This window comes from Colius striatus, chromosome 17 (assembly GCF_028858725.1).
Source record: "Colius striatus isolate bColStr4 chromosome 17, bColStr4.1.hap1, whole genome shotgun sequence".
Taxonomy (NCBI): Eukaryota; Metazoa; Chordata; class Aves; order Coliiformes; family Coliidae; genus Colius; species Colius striatus.
Window position 1 is genome coordinate 3,541,577 of NC_084775.1, and position 18,500 is coordinate 3,560,076.

At 53.7% G+C, this 18,500-nt stretch overlaps 1 protein-coding gene across 1 annotated transcript in view; it reads left to right on the top strand.

Moving 5' to 3' along the window:
• Nucleotides 1-18,500, top strand: part of KSR2 (kinase suppressor of ras 2) — a 97,169-nt gene that overhangs the window by 18,285 nt on the left and 60,384 nt on the right. The window contains exons 4-5 of the mRNA XM_062010050.1: nt 972-1,479; nt 16,570-16,751. Of these exons, the coding sequence (XP_061866034.1) occupies nt 972-1,479; nt 16,570-16,751 (690 nt within the window). The remainder of the gene's footprint in view (nt 1-971; nt 1,480-16,569; nt 16,752-18,500) is intronic.

An 18,500-nucleotide genomic window follows, 5' to 3' on the forward strand; every position in this document is an offset into this window, starting at 1 on the left:
TGTTTCAGAGGGTGACAAGGGGAGCTGCTGGGACTGTTTCAGAGGGTGACAAGGGGAGGTGCTGGGACTGTTTCAGAGGGTGACAAGGGGAGCTGCTGGGACTGTTTTGGAGGGTGACAAGGGGAGCTGCTGGGACTGTTTCGGAGGGTGACAAGGGGAGCTGCTGGGACTGTTTTGGAGGGTGACAAGGGGAGCTGCTGGGACTGTTTTGGAGGGTGACAAGGGGAGCTGCTGGGGCTGTTTCAGAGGGTGACAAGGGGAGCTGCTGGGACTGTTTTGGAGGGTGACAAGGGGAGCTGCTGGGGCTGTTTCAGAGGGTGACAAGGGGAGGTGCTGGGACTGTTTCAGAGGGTGACAAGGGGAGGTGCTGGGACTGTTTCAGAGGGTGACAAGGGGAGGTGCTGGGACTGTTTCAGAGGGTGACAAGGGGAGCTGCTGGGACTGTGTCAGAGGGTGACAAGGGGAGGTGCTGGGACTGTTTCAGAGGGTGACAAGGGGTGGTGCTGGGACTGTTTCAGAGGGTGACAAGGGGAGGTGCTGGGACTGTTTCAGAGGATGACAAGGGGAGGTGCTGGGACTGTTTCAGAGGGTGACAAGGGGAGCTGCTGGGACTGTTTCAGAGGATGACAAGGGGAGGTGCTGGGACTGTTTCAGAGGGTGACAAGGGGTGGTGCTGGGACTGTTTCAGAGGGTGACAAGGGGAGCTGCTGGGACTGTTTCAGAGGGTGACAAGGGGTGGTGCTGGGACTGTTTCAGAGGGTGACAAGGGGAGGTGCTGGGACTGTTTCAGAGGGTGACAAGGGGAGCTGCTGGGACTGTTTCAGAGGGTGACAAGGGGAGCTGCTGGGACTGTTTCAGAGCGTGACAAGGGTTGGTGCTGGGACTGTTTCAGAGGATGACAGGGAGGTGCTGGGACAGCCACCCTGCAGTTATGCATCACCCCATGGCCACGTCTATGTGCTCTATCCCAGGTGGCAGCCTCTCCAAGCAGGATTGGACCATCCAGTGGCCCACCTCAGAGCCAGGGAAGGAGAACAGCCCAGCTTACCGAGCAGAGCCAGGCCAGTGGAGCAGGACCCTCCTCTCCCAGAGCCCCAAAGCTCCAGCCAAATGCGGGCAGCACCACTGTCACTCCGGCTCACCCCACGGCTCCATCTACAGCCACGTGGACAGACTGAGCGTGGAAGGACACCCAGTGGGGCTCTGCCCAGCCGTGGAACCTGGCCACCGTTCCCTTCCCCCTTCCCCCAGGCAGCGCCACGCCGCTCACACCCCTCCACGGACCCCCAACATCGTCACCCCCGTGACGCCGCCGGCGACGCCGCCCGGCCGCCGCAGGAACAAGCTCAAACCCCCTGGGACGCCTCCACCCTCCTCCCGAAAGCTCATCCACCTCCTGCCAGGCTTCACAGCCCTGCACCGAAGCAAATCCCATGAGTTCCAGCTAGGGCATCGTGTGGATGAGGCTCATACCCCCAAGTAAGTGGGTGGTTGCTTCTCTTGAGGGTGATGCTCGTCGCAGCTGCTTTGGGAGGGGGATGGTGGCTTCTGGGGGGCTTTTGGTCTCTAAAGGGGATGGAGTCATAGAATCACAGACTGGTTGGGGTTGGAAGGGACCTGCAGAGCTCATCCAGTCCAACCCCTCTGCTAAAGCAGTTTCACCTACATCAGGTCACACAGGAACGTGTCCAGGTGAGGTTGGGAACCTCTCAAGAAGGAGCCTCCACACCCTCCCTGGGCAGCCTGGGCCAGGGCTCCCTCACCTCAGCACCAAAGAAGCTTCTCCTCCTGTGCCACTGGAACTTTTTGTGTTCCAGTTTGTGCCCCTTTCCCCTTGTCCTAGCACTGGCCACCACAGAACAAAGTGTCACCCCATCTTCTGCTACAGCAGGTTCCCCTGGCTCAGGGGGCACAGGAACCTCCTGAGAAAGCCCCACACCCTCCCTGGGCAGCCTGAGCCAGGGCTCCCTCACCCCAGCTCCAAAGGACTTGCTCCTTATGTTTCAATGGAACTGTTTGTGTTGCAGCTTCATCCCATCACCCCTTGTCCTGGCACTGGATACAGCAGAAACTAAGTGCTGCCCCAACCTGCTGACACCCACCAGTGAGATACTTGTAACTATTAATAAGATCCCCCCTCAGCCTTCTCTTCTCCAGGCTGAACAGCCCCAGGTCCCACAGCCTTTCCTCATATGAAAGATGTTCCAGTCCCCTCAGCATCTTGGGTGAAGCCCATCCCAGCTCCTTTGGGAGGGTGTGGAGGCTCCTTCTCTGGAGCTCTTCAAGACCCACCTGGACACGTTCCTGTGTGACCTGATCTAGGTGACCCTGCTTCTGCAGGGGGGTTGGACTGGATGAGCTCTAAAGGTCCCTTCCAACCCCTACCATGCTGTGATTCTATGGTTCTATGAAATTGGTTTCTGGAGCTTTAGCCTCTAAATGTCCAGTTGTGGTGTCATCTTCTTGAGTTTAGAGGGAGAAAAGCCCTTGTGCAGCTCTAGCAAGCAGCAGGGATGCTGCTGGGATGGTGATGGATGGTCCTTGGCTCTTGTGGGACCTTATTTTGGTGGGTGTCAGGAGGTTGGGGGATCCCTTTTTTCTATAGTATCTAGCAACAGGACAAGGGGTGATGGGATGAAGCTGGAACACAAGAAGTTCCACTGAAACAGAAGGAAAAACTGTGTCAGTGTTGGAGTGAGGGAGCCCTGGCCCAGGCTGCCCAGGGAGGGTGTGGAGGCTCCTTCCTTGGAGGGCTTCAAGACCCACCTGGACACGTTCCTGTGTGACCTGATCTAGGTGGGAACTGCTTCTGCAGGGGGGTTGGACTGGGTGATCTCTGCAGGTCCCTTCCAACCCCCACCATGCTGTGACTCCATGATTTTGGGAGAGTGGGATGGATGAGGAGCACTGAGGGGCTCCAGAGCCCACCCCAGTGCTGGACTGTGGGGTGTGGGTGGCTTGGAGGGTGGGATTTTTGCTGCAGCACAGAGATACACAAACTGTCTGTGAGAGCAAGATGGGGAGAATCATTTTTCAGCTGAAACCTGGCTGTGTGGATCATAGAATCACAGCATGGTGGGGTTGGAAGGGACCTGCAGAGCTCATCCAGTCCAACCCCCTGCAGAAGCAGCTCCCACCTAGATCAGGTCACACAGGAACGTGTCCAGGTGGGTCTTGAAGCCCTCCAAGGAAGGAGCCTCCACACCCTCCCTGGGCAGCCTGGGCCAGGGCTCCCTCACTCCAACAGTAAATATATAAAGGATATAGAAAAGCTTATGGCTGTAACACTTTAGATTCTAGACACCCCAGCCCCAGTATCTCATCTGTCCTTGATGGTGTTTGATGAAGGCTTTTCAGTCTCTGGCTCCTTCCTGCTGCTCTTGCTTTGTGGCTTTGGTGCCAGCAGAGGCTGCTGCTGGGCAGGGAAAGGGCTCACCAGCACCAGCACACTCCATCTCCATCTCCTTCAGGCCCTTAAGGGGGCTGTGCTGTGCTTAAACCTGCTGCCTTGGGGTGAGCTGGCAGAGGGGACTGATGACTGGGGCATCAGCTTCTCTCCCTGAGATGCTCATCCCTGGGATGGAGCAGTGCTGGTCCCTGCTAGCCTCCCAAAACAAGAGCCCCAGGACAAAACCACTCTGTTTGTCCAGGAATTTGGGGTTCTTAGGGATAAAAGGCTGTGCCACAAGCCTGAGCAGAGTCCTCTGAGGGATGTGGTGGGAGCAGGGTACCCTGGCATGGCAATGGCAGGCTGCCAGCAGACCCTTCTGCCTAACAGTTCCATCTGGGGCACAGGAAGGGTTCAAATGTCTTCACTGGTTGCTCCTGGCTGCCAGACCTTGGTCCCTTTCTGTTCAGGCAGGAGGACACCAGAGGGGGTTTGGGGTGGCTGGAGCATCACAGTGTCACTCCTTGGTCATCCTTCTCCCCTGGGCTGGGAGCTCCTGGTCTCTAAGCTCTTGTAGCTTTGGGAAGTGGGTTTATTTCAGCTGGACAGCATAAGGCCACTCTCCCCTTCATGCTTAGACACTGGAAAGTCATATTTGCTGTGGTCTGTCTCCATTGAGCATCAGCAGGTTCACAGGAGCAAAGCCTTAGCAAGCAGCCTGGCTCCTCTCCTGCTCTGAGTTGCATTTCAGCATCTGACCCAAGCTCTACCCTTTACCAACCAAGCAGTTCTCACCAAGGGCAACACCTCCCTTGGGTTCCCTCCTGAGCCATTATATCCTTACCAAGGTCATTGCACACCCTGGCTCATCCTGACATGGATCTGGGCTGAGGTTTGGACATGAGTGTCTGGACCTTATTCCAGCAAATCCCTCTGGACCTTATCCCATATCCAATCCTTCTGGACCTTATTCTTTCTGGACCTTATTCCTACTGGATCTTATTCCATAATAAGGTCCTTCTGGACCTTATTCCAACAAACCCAGTTCCCTGAGCTGGATGCTTTGACTTTCCTGCAGGGGGAAAGAGCAGAGCAGGGTGTGGAGAAGGGAATCAGACACAGGGTTTGTGTGAACACAGTCACATCCCTCCTTCATGACTCCCTTGCCTTCCTTCAATCCCACCATGTCCAGTTTGCTGCTCCCTTTCCTGGTGGTGCTGGGCAACTTTAGTTCATGGTTGATGAATTAAGAGAGGAAAGAGAGAGCCAATATGAGCAGGGCTCTGTTTTGTCAGCATCCCACTGGGCTTCGTCGTGATGATGCAGAAGGACTCGAGCTCCCCAAAGTCACTTGGAGAACCAGGGAGGTTAATTTTCTCTAATGGCACTTAATGATTTTTCAGGAGGCAACCACTAAATCCTGCTTTCTAATCCCATTAGTGGTTTGGGATAGTAATTAGTGCATTAAAGGGACAGCTTCTTTCTTCTCCCCCCTCTCTTCTCTAGCAGAGGCATGCTGAAGTTTGGGCTGTTTATTAGCTTGGATATGGTGGCTAATGCTTTGCCTGGTACAGAGAAGAAGTGGCTTTTTGGGGCTGTTATCAGCTAATTCTCATTTGATGGCTGTGTCCATGCAATCTATGTGTGTGTAGGGTCAAGGGGTTTTGTTGCTGTTGGAACTTGTGCAGTGTCTCAGTCCCTCTGTGCTCTCTCTGTATAGGCTGAGAGTCTCCTGACCCCAAACATGAAATGGAGCTTGTCACTGCAAAATGCTTTCAAGTGTGCTCTGATCAAAGTCCTCCTGGTTTTAGCTGTGCCAGTGGGCTCTTGATTTGCTTCAGACCCTGGCTTTCTGTGCCCTGTATTTGGTGCAGATCCCTGAGCCAGCATGGGAAGAGATGCTGGACCTGGGGAGCTGATAGCCTGGGGATGCTGCTGGGGATCTCAGGTGCTGGCTGGGATCTCCTGGGGTGATTTTAAGGGTCTAGATTTACCCCCATACTACCTGTGTGCACTCTTTGGTGGGATCCATCCCAAGAGGGAGGCTGCTGTCTCTCAGGCTGATGTCCTTCCTCACCTGGCACATCTCAGGATGGGGTGAAATGGGCTTTGGGGAGTCAGGGATGCCCTTGGCAAGAGCAAAAAGCTCTCTCCCCATGAGCTGGGGGTCAGTGTTGATGGAATGAATGTGTCAGGGCACTGCAGAGCTGCCCCCACAGACTCTTCCATCTCAACTGGGGAGAGCAGTAGCAGCAGCCAGGTCTTCTGAAGCAAGGGCAGCACGTACCACTTGACTCTCAATGACAGCTCACAAACTCACTTGCATTTTATGTTTCAGAGCTTCCTTCTGGGGTTTAATCTGTTGGGTTTGTACACCAAGACCTCCTGAAGCAGGGGTTAAATTGTTTGAGCTCACAGCCTCAGCTTTTCCTGCAGGAAGCCTCCAGCTGTTGACCATAACTCTGGGGTATGGAACATTACTCCTCAAAAGATCCCCTGGCTTCCATAAATCCACAACCCATAAACATCTCATGAATGGTCTTGAAAGGGAAACAAAACATTTAGAGTGGCTGATAATATAATGCCCATTTAATACCTCATGAATTCCTTGGGCCATTTAAATCTTTCATGGATAGTTAATGATTATTCATCAGCAAGAAGTCAGGGGGAAGGAAAAAAAAACCCTTAAACCCAACAAACTCTGAGTGGAAGCTCTTAAAAACACATTAGTGAGGCAACAAAAGTCAAGCTAGTTAAGAGTGAGCTCAAGAGTGTGTGTTAACCCTTTGGAGGGTGCAGATCAAGAGCTCTGGAGACAAGAGGTGGTGTCCCAGAGGGTTGTCTTCATCCTTAGACCCATGGGGAGGGGTGGTGAGCCTGACACCTCATCTGCTTCCCACTTGTGGTTCCTCTCACCACTCTGGTGTCTGGACAAACTCATGAAGTCCATGGTTTTTAAGGGATAGCCTCTGGGGAGGGAGGAGCAGAGGGAGAGACCTGGTGCTGCTGAGCCCTGCTAGAAAGGCTGAACCCTCACAGGAGCTGTGAAGTGAAGCAGCTGCTGAAGTTGATGTGCAGTTTGTGTGGTGTGCCTAGGTCAGGTTTGGGCTGGGAGGAGGCTCCTCCAGCTTTGTTTTAGCTAAATCTTCAGTGAAGTCATAGAATCATTACAGTTTGAAAAGAGCTTTAAGATCATGGAGGGCAACTACTCAACCTCCCCCTGCCCAGCCCAGCACTGACCCCTGGTCCTCAGCACCTCAGCCCCAGGGCTTTGGGGTCCCTCCAGGGCTGGGCACTGCCCCAGCTCCCTGGGCAGCCTGGCACAGGGGCTGACACCCCTCTCAGGGAAACAGTTCTGCCTCAGCTCCAACCTCAACCTCCCCTGGGGCAACTCCAGCCCATTTCCTCTTGTTCTGTCACTTATTACTGAAGAGAACAACCCCCACCTTGCTACAACCTCCTGTGAGGGAGTGTCAGAGAGTGCTCCTGCCTCCCCTCAGCCTCCTCTTCTCCAGGCTGAACACCCCCATTCCCTCAGCTGCTGCCCATCACACTTGTGCTCCTTGTCCTGCATCGTTGCAGTCACATTTGAGGTGTGGCTGCAGGCAGGGTGAGATGCTCTGATGGCAAAGGCTGTTTCTCCAAAGCCTTATGATGATCATCCTCCTTGCCTTTAGGCTGGGCTGTTTTTTTGGTACCATTGTTCAAAATGAGGATGAGGATATCCTGGAGAGATGAAGTCAGCTGTGAAGTTCCCATCACATCTGCTGACAGGGCACATACCTGTTTTGCCTTGTGTTATTCCCAATCTGACCCAGCTCTCACTTGTCCCTTTCTCAGTGCTGGGGCTGTTTATTTCCATCCTACATGACAGAGAAATGTGAGAGCAGGGCACCTCCTGTGGCACTTGGCCAAGTCTAGTGTGGGCTCCTACTTGGGGCATCCAAGTGCCAGAGTCATCAACTTGCAGAAACCAGAGGTCTTCTCCACTCACCCCACCACACCAGGCAGCCTGGGCTTGGACAACCCCTTGGAGTTAATCATCTACACTGGTCTTAAATGCTGCTGAGTGACAAGTCATTAATTCTGCTGCTCTGCAACCTTTATCATAAGGATGTTTTCTCCTGTATCAATCCCAATCAAACTCTCCTACCAGACAAACACGTTGCTTGATGTCCTGCACGGGCTGGATTGGACAGAGAGGCATCAAGAGAGCTCTTGTGCCTGGTGTCTCACTGACATTTCCAAGCCTTGGCAAGGCATGTGAGGGCTTGGCTTTGGGGATGAGCAAGAGATTGATGTTTGCAGAGCAGGTGGATGCAGCAGGACACTCCCAACATGTGCAAATAACCTTCAAGCCTTGTGCTACTCATCCTGTGTGGTGGCCAACAACGTGGAGACCCACCTGGCACTTGTGCAAGGAGGACAGCAGTGAAGTGAAGGCATTTGGAGAGCAAAAGCAGCAGCATGTCTCTCTTTGCATTTCCACATCATCTTTCTGTTGAATCTCAGTGCCTCTGATGGTGAGTCAGGGCTGTGGAGTTTTGCACAGGTCCTGGATTGTCTCCAGCTCTCTCAAAGTATGGTCTGCACACCATGGCTTGACAGTGATGGGTAGCCACCATAACAAACTGGCACTCTGCTGCAATTATCCCACTGCTCTGGGCTGCAGTTCTCCTTAGGTACATCATTAATGTTAATTACTGCTGTGGTATTCCATCAAGAGGAGCAGGAGCTGGAACATGCTTAGAGGAGAAACTTTTTCACCGTGTCCTTTAATGAGACGTTGAGCCTCCTTTCGCCACTTTGGGGAGGGTGATGATGAATTTAGATAAGGATTAACATCTTGGGGGTGAGGGGATGGTGGTGGTGAGAGGCAGCAGAGCTCTCCTGCTGCCAACACCATTGCTTGATGTGCTGCCACAGTGTCCATGGGGGAGGAAAGGGCCTGGTGAGTGCAGGTGCTGGAGACCAGGAGATGGATTGACCACTGTTTGTCATGATAGGAGGACATGCTTGAGCTCTTCTCAGCTCTCTCTTCCAGCTGTAGCTCTGCAGGAAAGACATGAAGCAACTCCTCTGTCCTCTTCTTTGTGGCCCAAGAGGTTGGTGAGTGCATTTTGTCACTGTCCTACAAGCCCCCATTGACTCACTGCTGTGGCCAGCCCAGTGGCCAGGCAGGTGATGAGGTGGCCAAGCTTTCCTGTGGCTCCATTGGCAATAAGGATATGAAAACCAGGGAGAGCTCCCCAGAAAGCCATGCTCTGACATTTCTCTTTCCATTCAAAAGGTCCCCAAGCCCACCATGCACCAGCAGCCTCAGATCCAGGGGCAGCCTGCAAGCAAACCCAATTGCCCCATGTCTCCTCTGAGATGAAAGGCTTGCAGTGCATTCATTAGTGCCATGAACCTGCACCTCAGGACTTCCAGCTGTGGGCTGTCCATGCTTTTCCCTCCAGTGGGGCTATTTTTGGAGGCTTGCCTCCCAGAAGAGCTCTGTGTGTCTTGTTTTTCTCATGTTAGTACAAGTGGTGTAGGCAAGTGCTTGAGCTGACCACATCCCTTTTCTTAGCTGAGTTTAAGGGGTGGAGGTGATGATGGGTGGGGAATGGGGTCTTACACTGATGGAGAGCTCTGTCTTCAACTCATTCCTCTCCTGTGAGGACAGGCTGAAAGAGCTGAGGTTGTTTAGCCTGGAAGAGAGATGGCTCTAAGGAGACCTTCAGTGTTGAAAGGGAGCTTATAAGATGGGGACAGATTTTGAGTAGGGCCTGTTGCAACAGGGTGAGGGACAATGATTACAAGCTAAAAGAGGGGAGATTCAGACTACATATGAGGAAGAAACCTTTTATTCTGAGGGTGGTGAAACACTGGCACAGATTGTCCAGGGAGGCTGTGGATTCCTCATCCCTGGAAGGGTTCAAGGTCAGGTTGGTTGAGGCTCTTAACCTGGTCTGGTTGAAGATGGTTGCTACTCATCACAGAGGGAGTTTGGATTAAATGACCTTTAAAGGTCCATTCCAACTCAAATCATTCTATGAATCTCTGATTTACTGGAGGAAAAACTGCCCTGCACAAGTGTCCATCAAACCAGAGCCTTGACCTCACCTTGGCCACAGCCAGTGGGTGGGATGCTCAGCCCCCAGCTCCCTTCTGCCCCCTCCCCAAAGAAAAGTAACTGTGGAAACGAAGCAAACAGAAGGGCTTTAATGAGAAACAGGACTTTGCTTCAGGATCCTGCCAATTAAGCTCCTTGAGCTCCTTCCACAGTCTGCTCCTCACGCTGTCCCTGCCCCACCTCCCACAGCACCGACTCCTTGGCACACGAGTCCCAAGGGAGGGGTGGGATAAAACCCACCCTGTTTGGCTTGAGCTCCCTTCAAAGGCTTTCCCAGCTTTATAATTTGCAGCTGTAATAAAAAAGTTACTCTTTGTGCTCTGAAAAGAGAATAATAGATCAGTAAGGCTTGAGTCTTAAAACTCAGCCATCCAGGGAAGGCAGGGACAGGCACTTGGATAAATATTTAACTGTGGAGGCTTTGATATGAAGAAGCTGCTTTTCCTCTGGCTGGAGGACAGAGGGGGGTTTTGTTGCCTCTTACAGTAATGAGGAGGAGAAATGTAACATCCAGGGGGATAGTTTCTGTTTTCTTTGTTCATATCAAGCCCAGAGCTGGTTCAGATCTGGGGGTGTAATGAAGAAATATCATCTGTTCACACAGGTTAAAAGAATCCACTGGCTTTAGAATCACAGAATGGTGGGGTTGGAAGGGACCTTTAGAGATCATCCAGTCCAACCCCCCTGCAGAAGCAGCTCCCACCTAGATCAGGTCACACAGGAACGTGTCCTGGTGGGTCTTGAAGCCCTCCAAGGAAGGAGCCTCCACACCCTCCCTGGGCAGCCTGGGCCAGGGCTCCCTCACTCCAACACTGACAGAGCTTTTCCTTATGTTTAAATGGAACTGTTTGTGTTGCAGCTTCATCCCATCACCCCTTGTCCTGTTGCTGGCTACTATAGAAAAGAGGGATGTCCCAACCTCCTGACACCCACCCTTTGGATATCTGTAAATGTTAATAAGATCCCCCTCAGTCTCCTCTTCTCCAGCCTGAACAGCCCCAGGTCCCACAGCCTTTCCTCACAAGGAAGATGCTCCAGTCCCCTCAGCATCTTGCTGGCCCTGCACTGGCCTCTCTCCAGCAGTTCCCTGTCCCTCTGCAGCTGGGGAGCCCAGAACTGGCCCCAGGACTCCAGATGAGGCCTGAGCAGGGCAGAGCAGAGGGGCAGCACAACCTCCCTCACCCTGCTGCCCACACTCTCTTGCTGCCCCCAGGCTGCCATTGGCTCTTGCCCATGAGGGCACGTTGCTGGCTCATGTTTAGCTTATTATCAACCAGCTTTCCCAGGTCTCTCTCCTGGAGCTGCTCTCCAGCAGGTCACCCCCAGCCTGTGCTGGTGCAGGGGGTTGTTCCTCCCCAGCTGCAGGACTCTGCACTTGTTGAACCTCAGGAGGTTCCTCTCTGCCCAACTCTCAGCTGGTTGAGATCCCACTGAATGGCAGCACAGCCTCTGGGCAATCAGCCAGTGCTCCCAGTTTGGTGTCATCAATGAACTTGCTGAAGGTCACTCAGTCCCCTCATCCAGGTGGTTGATGAAGATGTTGACCAAGACTGGCCCCAGATCCATCCCTGTGGAACTCCACTGGCCACAGGCCTCCAACTCAACTCTGTGCCATCGATCCCCACTCTGGGCTCTGTCACTCAGCAGCTCTCCATCCACCTCACTGTCCACTTCACCTGTGGCTTTGCCTTGAACCTTAAAAATACTGAAGCAGACAGTGTTGTCCTTGCTGCACAGTGTGGCACTGGGCATGGATACTGTACCTTTGCTGGGAGGTGACCTGGTGGCTCCCTCTCAGGCTGTGATGACTCCAGCTGTGATAGTTTGGGTTTAAACTCCCCTGGTGTGTTCATTTGAGGATGCTCATGCTGCTTGGCTCAGCAAGTCACTGGCTTTTGGTGGTTTTTGGGGACTCCCTATGGGAAAGCAGCAGAGCTGGAAGCTCCTTACCTTAAAACCAAATCCAATCTGAGGGGTTTTCTCCTTAGTTTTTGTCATGGGATTAACAGCTGCCCTCAAAGACCTTCTCCAACCCCAATGATTGTGAGCTTCTGCCTGCTGGGGCTGGAGGTGGGTGCCTGGTGAGGACAGGCAGAGCCTCTCAGGCAGCTCAGGCACAGGGGAAGAGTTCTAACCTTCTCCTTCTGATTTAATACAGAAGATTGTGCAATTAAGCCAGTCAAAAGGCCATCAGTCTTCTGGGCTGAGGTCCTGTGCACTTCAGCAATGATCCTTAATCCTTTGCAGAGACCATCAATACTGATGAGGGGATGGAGCTTCCCCCCCCCCCCCCCTTCACTCTATTTCTCTTCCTTTAAAAGAAACACTTCTTGTGCTGGAGAGGAGCAAAGTGCTGAAGAAACCAGCCTGGCACTGCCAACTGCAGGGGCAGCTCCCCTGTTTGGGCTCCATTTAAGTCTCTTTTAATGGTGTGTTTATTACAGTCCCATTGCCAGGTGAGCACACAAGCCTGCAGAGCAGTGACTTGGTTACCCCCTTTCCATCTTTTCTTTAAGGCAGGGAGAAGGGAATGGTTTCCCCAGGGACTGGTTGGTGAGTTGGTTTTGGGATGGCCATGGCTCAGCTGTAGCCTTGGCCAGAGCCATAGGCTGGCAGCACAGCAAGGCTGGATTGCCAGCCCTATGGCTGTTGCATTTCCACTCCCTGGCACTTCTACATCTCCCTGTGCCCATCTTCCTATCCCAAGTGCCCTTCCCAGCACATCCTGCTCTTCCAGCCTCTGAATAACCCATCCCAGCTGCTTCATGCAGAGCTCCCCACAGCCTCAGCAGCACCCTGCAGCCCCCACACCAGCCCAGCATCCCTCCTCCCTCTACCAGTCCCCATCACTCCCAGCCTCCAGCGTCCCTCCCTGGTGCAGAGCCTGGCTGGGGCTCAAAGGAGTGATGAGCCCTTTGTCCTGGGTGTCTGCTCCTGTTTCTCACTGCCTGTTGAAACCCTTTATTTCCCCTCTTCACCCCCCTTCCCTGCACTGGTGATAAGCCTTTGAGTGATTGCACAGAGCAGGCAGGGCTGAGCCCTTCAGGCTGGATTGACACCTAAAGGGATTTGCATGAAGCGTTTCAAACGAGCCCAGCCTTCTTGTTTTGTTTTGTTTGAAAGCCATCATCACCTATTTAGCAAGTTCTGGCGTGAAATGATGTCCCTAATAGTTGGCATTTACCTGCTTGCCTGTGGCATCACTCCCAGGGACTGGCTCTGACTTCCCTGAGCATCCAATGCAGCAGAAATGAATCAGCTCTGGTTTTGGAGGGTTTGGGGTCAGGGGGGTCTGTGCCTCGTTGCTGAGAGATGCCCAGGGAAGGCAAGGATAAAAATGAGGTGTGTTTTTTGGCTGTGGAAGGGGTGAAGGGATGGTGAGAGGTAACAGAGAGGAGCAGGATGCTGGGGGAGGGGGGATTCTGCAGGTCTGGGAGCAGCCCTGGGGCTCACACCATGGGATGAGCTGAGAACTGCTGACCACAGAAAAGGTCTGGGGAGCTCAGGGCTCTGTGGGACAAAGTCTGCCCCTGTCTTGCTGGTAGGGAGCTTGGTACCTCTGCAGCAAGGGCTGCTTGCTGCTGACAGAGCCCAAATGTGCCTGGGCCAGGGCAGAGATGGGGAACCTGAGGGTCCAAGAGTAAAACAATAGTCAGGATTTAGGGATCTGCTCTGAATCTGGTGGGAAAAGAGCCCTTGTCCCTGCACTGGGGATGGCTGCTGTAGTCACCTCAGCCTGTGTCCTTAGATTTGGGGGCAGGGGGCTTGGCTGCAAGCCTCTGTGGGATCCTCTTTGCTCTCCCCAAACCCTTGAAAGCCAACTTACCACAGAAGCCTTGTGTAATACCTCCCTCTTCCCCCTACCTGGCATTTCACAGGGCTGGAGGCTCATTTCAGGAGTTGTCCAGCTGTGACTGGAGGCAAATGGTCCTTTCCCAGGGGCTGTGAGGTATCAGCACCATCTAAATGAGCCCTTGGCCTCGGCTGCAGCTCCATCAGCATTCCTCCATCATCCCTGGGATGGTTTAAGCTCAGAGCTTGCCTTCTCCTCCCCCTCTCTGCTCCCCCCACCTCCAACCCAGGCAGCTGAGAGCTCACCAGCTTCTGGAGAGGGCTGAAATGCTGCTTAATGGGAGGATTAGTGCAGCCAACAACCCTCCCCACACCTCCCCTCCCTTCCTGAGCATCCAAGTGAGCATCCTGCACTGGGCTTTAGCTGAGAACCAACCCCCCAGCAGCAAGGTCCAGCCTCCCTTCAAGGAGAAAGGGCTCTGCTGCTGTTTTGGAGCATTATCCCTATGGGTTATTAGCTTCTGTTGATGTTCATCCTTGTTTTGCTTCTGCTGTCCTTGCTGGGTTGGGACTTACCCTGTGAGTGGTGCCCAGGGTAGCCTGGCACAGGAGAGTGAGCCTTTCATGCCCCCAGGCTGTGGAGGTTGGGAGCTTGGGGGCTGGGTTGTGTTGGGAGGCCCTCAGTGTATTTCCACCACATGATTTTTCCTGCTTGCTGTGATGGCAGCTTGGGTAGATGAGGAGAAAATGGGAATGGTTGCTAAAGATGGATGAAACCACTCCTGGGGATTAGAAGCTGAGGCCAGTGGTGGTTGGGAGGTGCAGCCCCTTCTGCCCATGGGATTTACACCCTTAGCTCTGCTTATGGCCTGGAAAGTGAGAGATCTTTTACTTCTGGAGAAGAAAAAGCTTCATTTGGGAGTAGCTCAGTGCTCATAGAGGAGAAAATGCAGTGGGACTGGGTTAGTGCAGCCCTTGGGTTCATCTCTCCCCAGAAGGGCTGGCAAGGTCCTGCACTGGGCTGGTGCAGGCACAGGCTGGTCTGAAGGGCAGCTTGCCAGGGGTGATGCTGCTGGAGACTGGGGCATCTCTCTTCTGAGGAAAGGCTGTGGGACCTGGGGCTGTTCAGCATGGAGGAGAGAAGGCTGAGGGGGAACCTCATCAATGCTGATCAATACCCAAAGGGTGGGTGTCAGGAGGATGGGGCCAGTGTTTGTTGTGTGGTGGCCAGTGCCAGGACAAGGGGGAACAGGCACAGGCTGGCACATAAATATTCCACTTAAACACAAGGAGCAAGTCCTTTGGTGCTGAGCTGAGGGAGCCCTGGCCCAGGCTGCCCAGGGAGGGTGTGGAGGCTCCTCAGGAGGTTTCCAACCCCACCTGGACACGTTCCTGTGTCCCCTGAGCCAGGGGAACCTGCTGTAGCAGGGGCTGGGGCTGCAGCAGCTCTGCAGGGCCCTTCCCACCCCACCACTCTGGGATTCTGTGATGCTCCTGCTGCAGCATCCTCCTCCTCTCCAAGCTTTGGTCCTTGCTCTCCTCCTTTAGGGGAAGGAAAAGGGGTCAAGGGCATGGTGAGACAGGCTGCCAACCCTTTGCCAGCCACCCAGCCTTTGCCAGTCACCCAGTTGGATCATGGTGTTTGCATGGATCTATTAATTTCTTCTTTTCCCTTGAAGAAACAGAGAGGGAGAAACATCTCTCTCTGTCCAAAATCACTCATCCTTCCTAATAATGAGAGCTGTCACCAGCCCTGCTTGGCAAGGAAATGATGCTCCCTGTAAATATTTGGTCTGGAACTGATTTATGGGTGGAAAAAAATGAGCTTAGTGCCTAATCACTGTGTTGCAGGAAGCACTTTGGGCTGAGTGCCTGGGCTGAGGGTGGGGAGAGCTGGGGCCATGCCCACGCTGGGGAAACTGCACTGGTGGCTTTGGTGGAGATGTGGTTGTGCCACTGGGTTGGGATCAAGCAGTAGTGATGGAGGGGTTAGACCAGGCTTGTTCTTGCCTTGCAGGTTTGCTTTAAGGGTTAGAGGCTCAGGTTCTTCCTGGCAAGGCATTGTCCATGAGGCTATTGCCTGCACCAGATTCCCACAAGCTCCAAGCTTGGAGGGTTGTGTTATTGGCCCCAGCTGGAAGCAACCACCTTCCCCATCCCCAGCATACCCAGAGGAGTTGTTCCAGCCACCCTCAAGACAGCAGCAGCAGCTTTTCCTGTGTGAGGAAAAGCTTATTAGAGGGCAGTTGAATTTTCTTCTGCTAAAGCAGGCTGCTGAGCACAGCATGGTCATTTCCTACCAACTGCCATGACCAGATGCCCCCTGAGCCTTGCTGGGTCCTGGGGTGGTGGGAGATGGGTGGCCCCAGGGAGGATGGTTCAGGAGCTGGCACTGGAGCTCTGCTGCAGCTCTGGTCAGTGTTATTGGCCTGATGGCAGGACCTGGTGCCTGCAAACATGCACAGAGGTGTTTGCAGGAGAGCAGCTGTTGCATGCAGAGGGAAGTTCTAAGAGCCTGCAGTGCTTGGGTTTATGTCCCCCTGATTTCCACTGCAGTGGTGCTGTGCAGCTTTGCTTTGCTTCTGGGGCCACATGCTCTGGGTTTCCCTCCTGGACAGCAGCTGTGGCAGAGACACCACCATTTCCTTCCCTCCCTCTCTGCTCCCACGTTGGATTTTTGGCTAATTCTAGCAATTCATCCTGGAATCACAGGCAGTGGGTTGTGTTGAGCCTGGAGAAGAGGAGGCTGAGGGCAGACAGCAGCACTCTCTGACACTCCCTGACAGGAGGCTGCAGGGAGCTGGGGGTCAGGCTCTTCACTAGTGAATGACAAGACACAAGGAAAGGGGCTGGAGTTGCCCCAGGGGAGGTTGAGGCTGGAGCTGAGGCAGAACTGTTTCCCTGAGAGGGGTGTGAGCCCCTGTGCCAGGCTGCCCAGGGAGCTGGGGCAGTGCCCAGCCCTGCAGGGACCCAAAGCCGTGGGGCTGAGGTGCTGAGGGCTGTGGGTCAGTGCTGGGCAGGGCAGGGCTGGGACTGCAGGAGCTGAAAGGGCTTTGCCAACCCAAATGATCCTCTGATTCCTGCACCCCAGGCTGCTCTGTGAGGGGTCAAAGCCTGTGTTTAACCCCTTGGTGCAGATGTCCCTGTGTGAGCAGCCAGCCCCTCGGTACCTCACTCTCCTCCCTGCCTGCAAGAAAATCCTCCCCCCCTGCTTTCTTACCCTTCACTTCTCTCTCTCCTTTTTATCCCTCCCCTTCCCTTTTCCTTCTAGAGTCAAGAAGAAGAACAAGCCCTTGAACCTCAAGATCCACACCAGCGTGGGGAGCTGCGAGAACATCCCCGCTCAGCGCTCCCCGCTCCTCTCCGAGCGCTCCCTGCGCTCCTTCTTCGTGGGGTACCCTCCTTTCCTCCCCTCCACCCCTCCTGTCCACACTGAAGCCACCTTCTCAGCAAGTAAGTCCCAATGCAGATCCCCTTGCCATGGGGGTGGATGGATGCTGGTGGATGCCAAGCAGAGGATGTGACTGTGGGAAGCTTGGGGGCTCAGCATCCATGGGCTGAAGGGCACGGCTCAAGTGATGCACAGCAAGTACAACCCTTATGCAGGTGCTTTAGTGATAACCTGAGTGCTTGGGGGGCAAATAGCAACCTAGAAACTTGAGTATCTTCATGTCTACATGTGCATAAAGCCCCTGGCAGATTGACTATTGATTTCTGCAAGTAGAGACACTCCCCTGTTGAAGTGAGATGAGGGCAGGAGGGTGGCTACTGCTTGGAGAAGCCCACAAGGCTCTCTGTGCTGCCTGGGTTGGTGACACAGCCTGGGTTGGTGACACTGCCTGGGTTGGTGACACTGCCTGCCTGCCACTTGGGAGCAAATCCAGCTGTGGTGTTACCTCTGTGCAAGGAGGTTGGTTTTCTGACCTCCTTGCAGGGATTTCAGCTGATGTGGAGTCTCAGGTGGAGACATCCCTGACACAGACTGATGCAAACTCCCTTCCAGAGGCTTGATCTCAGCAGCTGGTCCCAATCCTGCTCATGGGGCTGCCTGGGATGATTTGCCTTCACCCAGGAGATGCTGGTGATGGGACTTGATGGGTTTGGGCTGATGAGCTCACCCAGGGCTGTGCTGCTGGCCCAGGAGGTGCAGCCTGACTTTTATTCCCCAGTCTCAGACCAGTGCCCCGATTAATTCTGCAGGAGTTGAAGCTTTTACAAGCCAGGAGGGACTCTCAACTGGAACAAAACCCTCCCAGACAAAGTGTGGCAGCTGCTGGAGTGATTTGCATGCCAAGAGCTGTCCTGGGGAGGCTGAGCTCCCTTGCCTCTCCTTGCTCAGCTAAAAACTTCCTCTGACTCCACATCCAGGCTGGTTTTCTGCCACCTTCCCCTCCCCAAACGTTGCCCTTTTGTTTATCTTCCTAAAATGTGGTCTTTCTGGGCTCATTCTGGGTTCTCCTAAACATTCCACTGCTTGGCTCTTGGCTGAAGAAGGAGTTTGCAGGCAACACCTCCTGCAGCCCACCCAGCCCCCCAGCACTGATGGGTTTCCTCCTTGATGTCCTTCTCCCTGGGGTGGGGAGCAGCACTGGGATGGCTTCAGGGGCTGCCCTGGGCACTGGTTTGCAGGTGTGGGGTGATGATGTGATGGGGCAGTTCTTTTGCCCTGCCTTCATCCCCACAGCCACCTGCAAAACAAAAACCTCATCAATTCTTTCTCTTTCCTTTCTTTCCCCCCCTTCTCTTTCCTTCCCCCCTTTCTCTTTCCTTTCTTTACTCTTTCCTTCCTCCTTCTCTTTCTTTTCCCCATTTCTCTTTCCTTCCGCCCTTTCTCTTTCTTTCCCCTTTCCTTTCCTCTATTTCCCCCTTTCTCTTTCCTTCCCCCCTTTCCCTTTCCCTTTCCCTTTCCCTTTCCCTTTCCCCTTCCCTTTCCCTTTCCCTTCTTTTTCCCTTTCCCTTTCCCTTTCCCTTTCCCTTTCCCTTTCCCTTTCCCTTTCCCTTTCCTTTTCCTTTCCTTTCCCTTCTTTTTCCCTTTCCCCTCTTTTTCCCTTTCCCTTTCCTTTTCTTTCCTTTCTTTTCCCCTTTCCCTTTCCCTTTCCCTTTCCCTTTCCCTTTCCCTTTCCCTTTCCCTTTCCCTTTCCCTTTCCCTTTCCTTTTCCTTTCCCTTCTTTTTCCCTTTCCCCTCTTTTTCCCTTTCCCTTT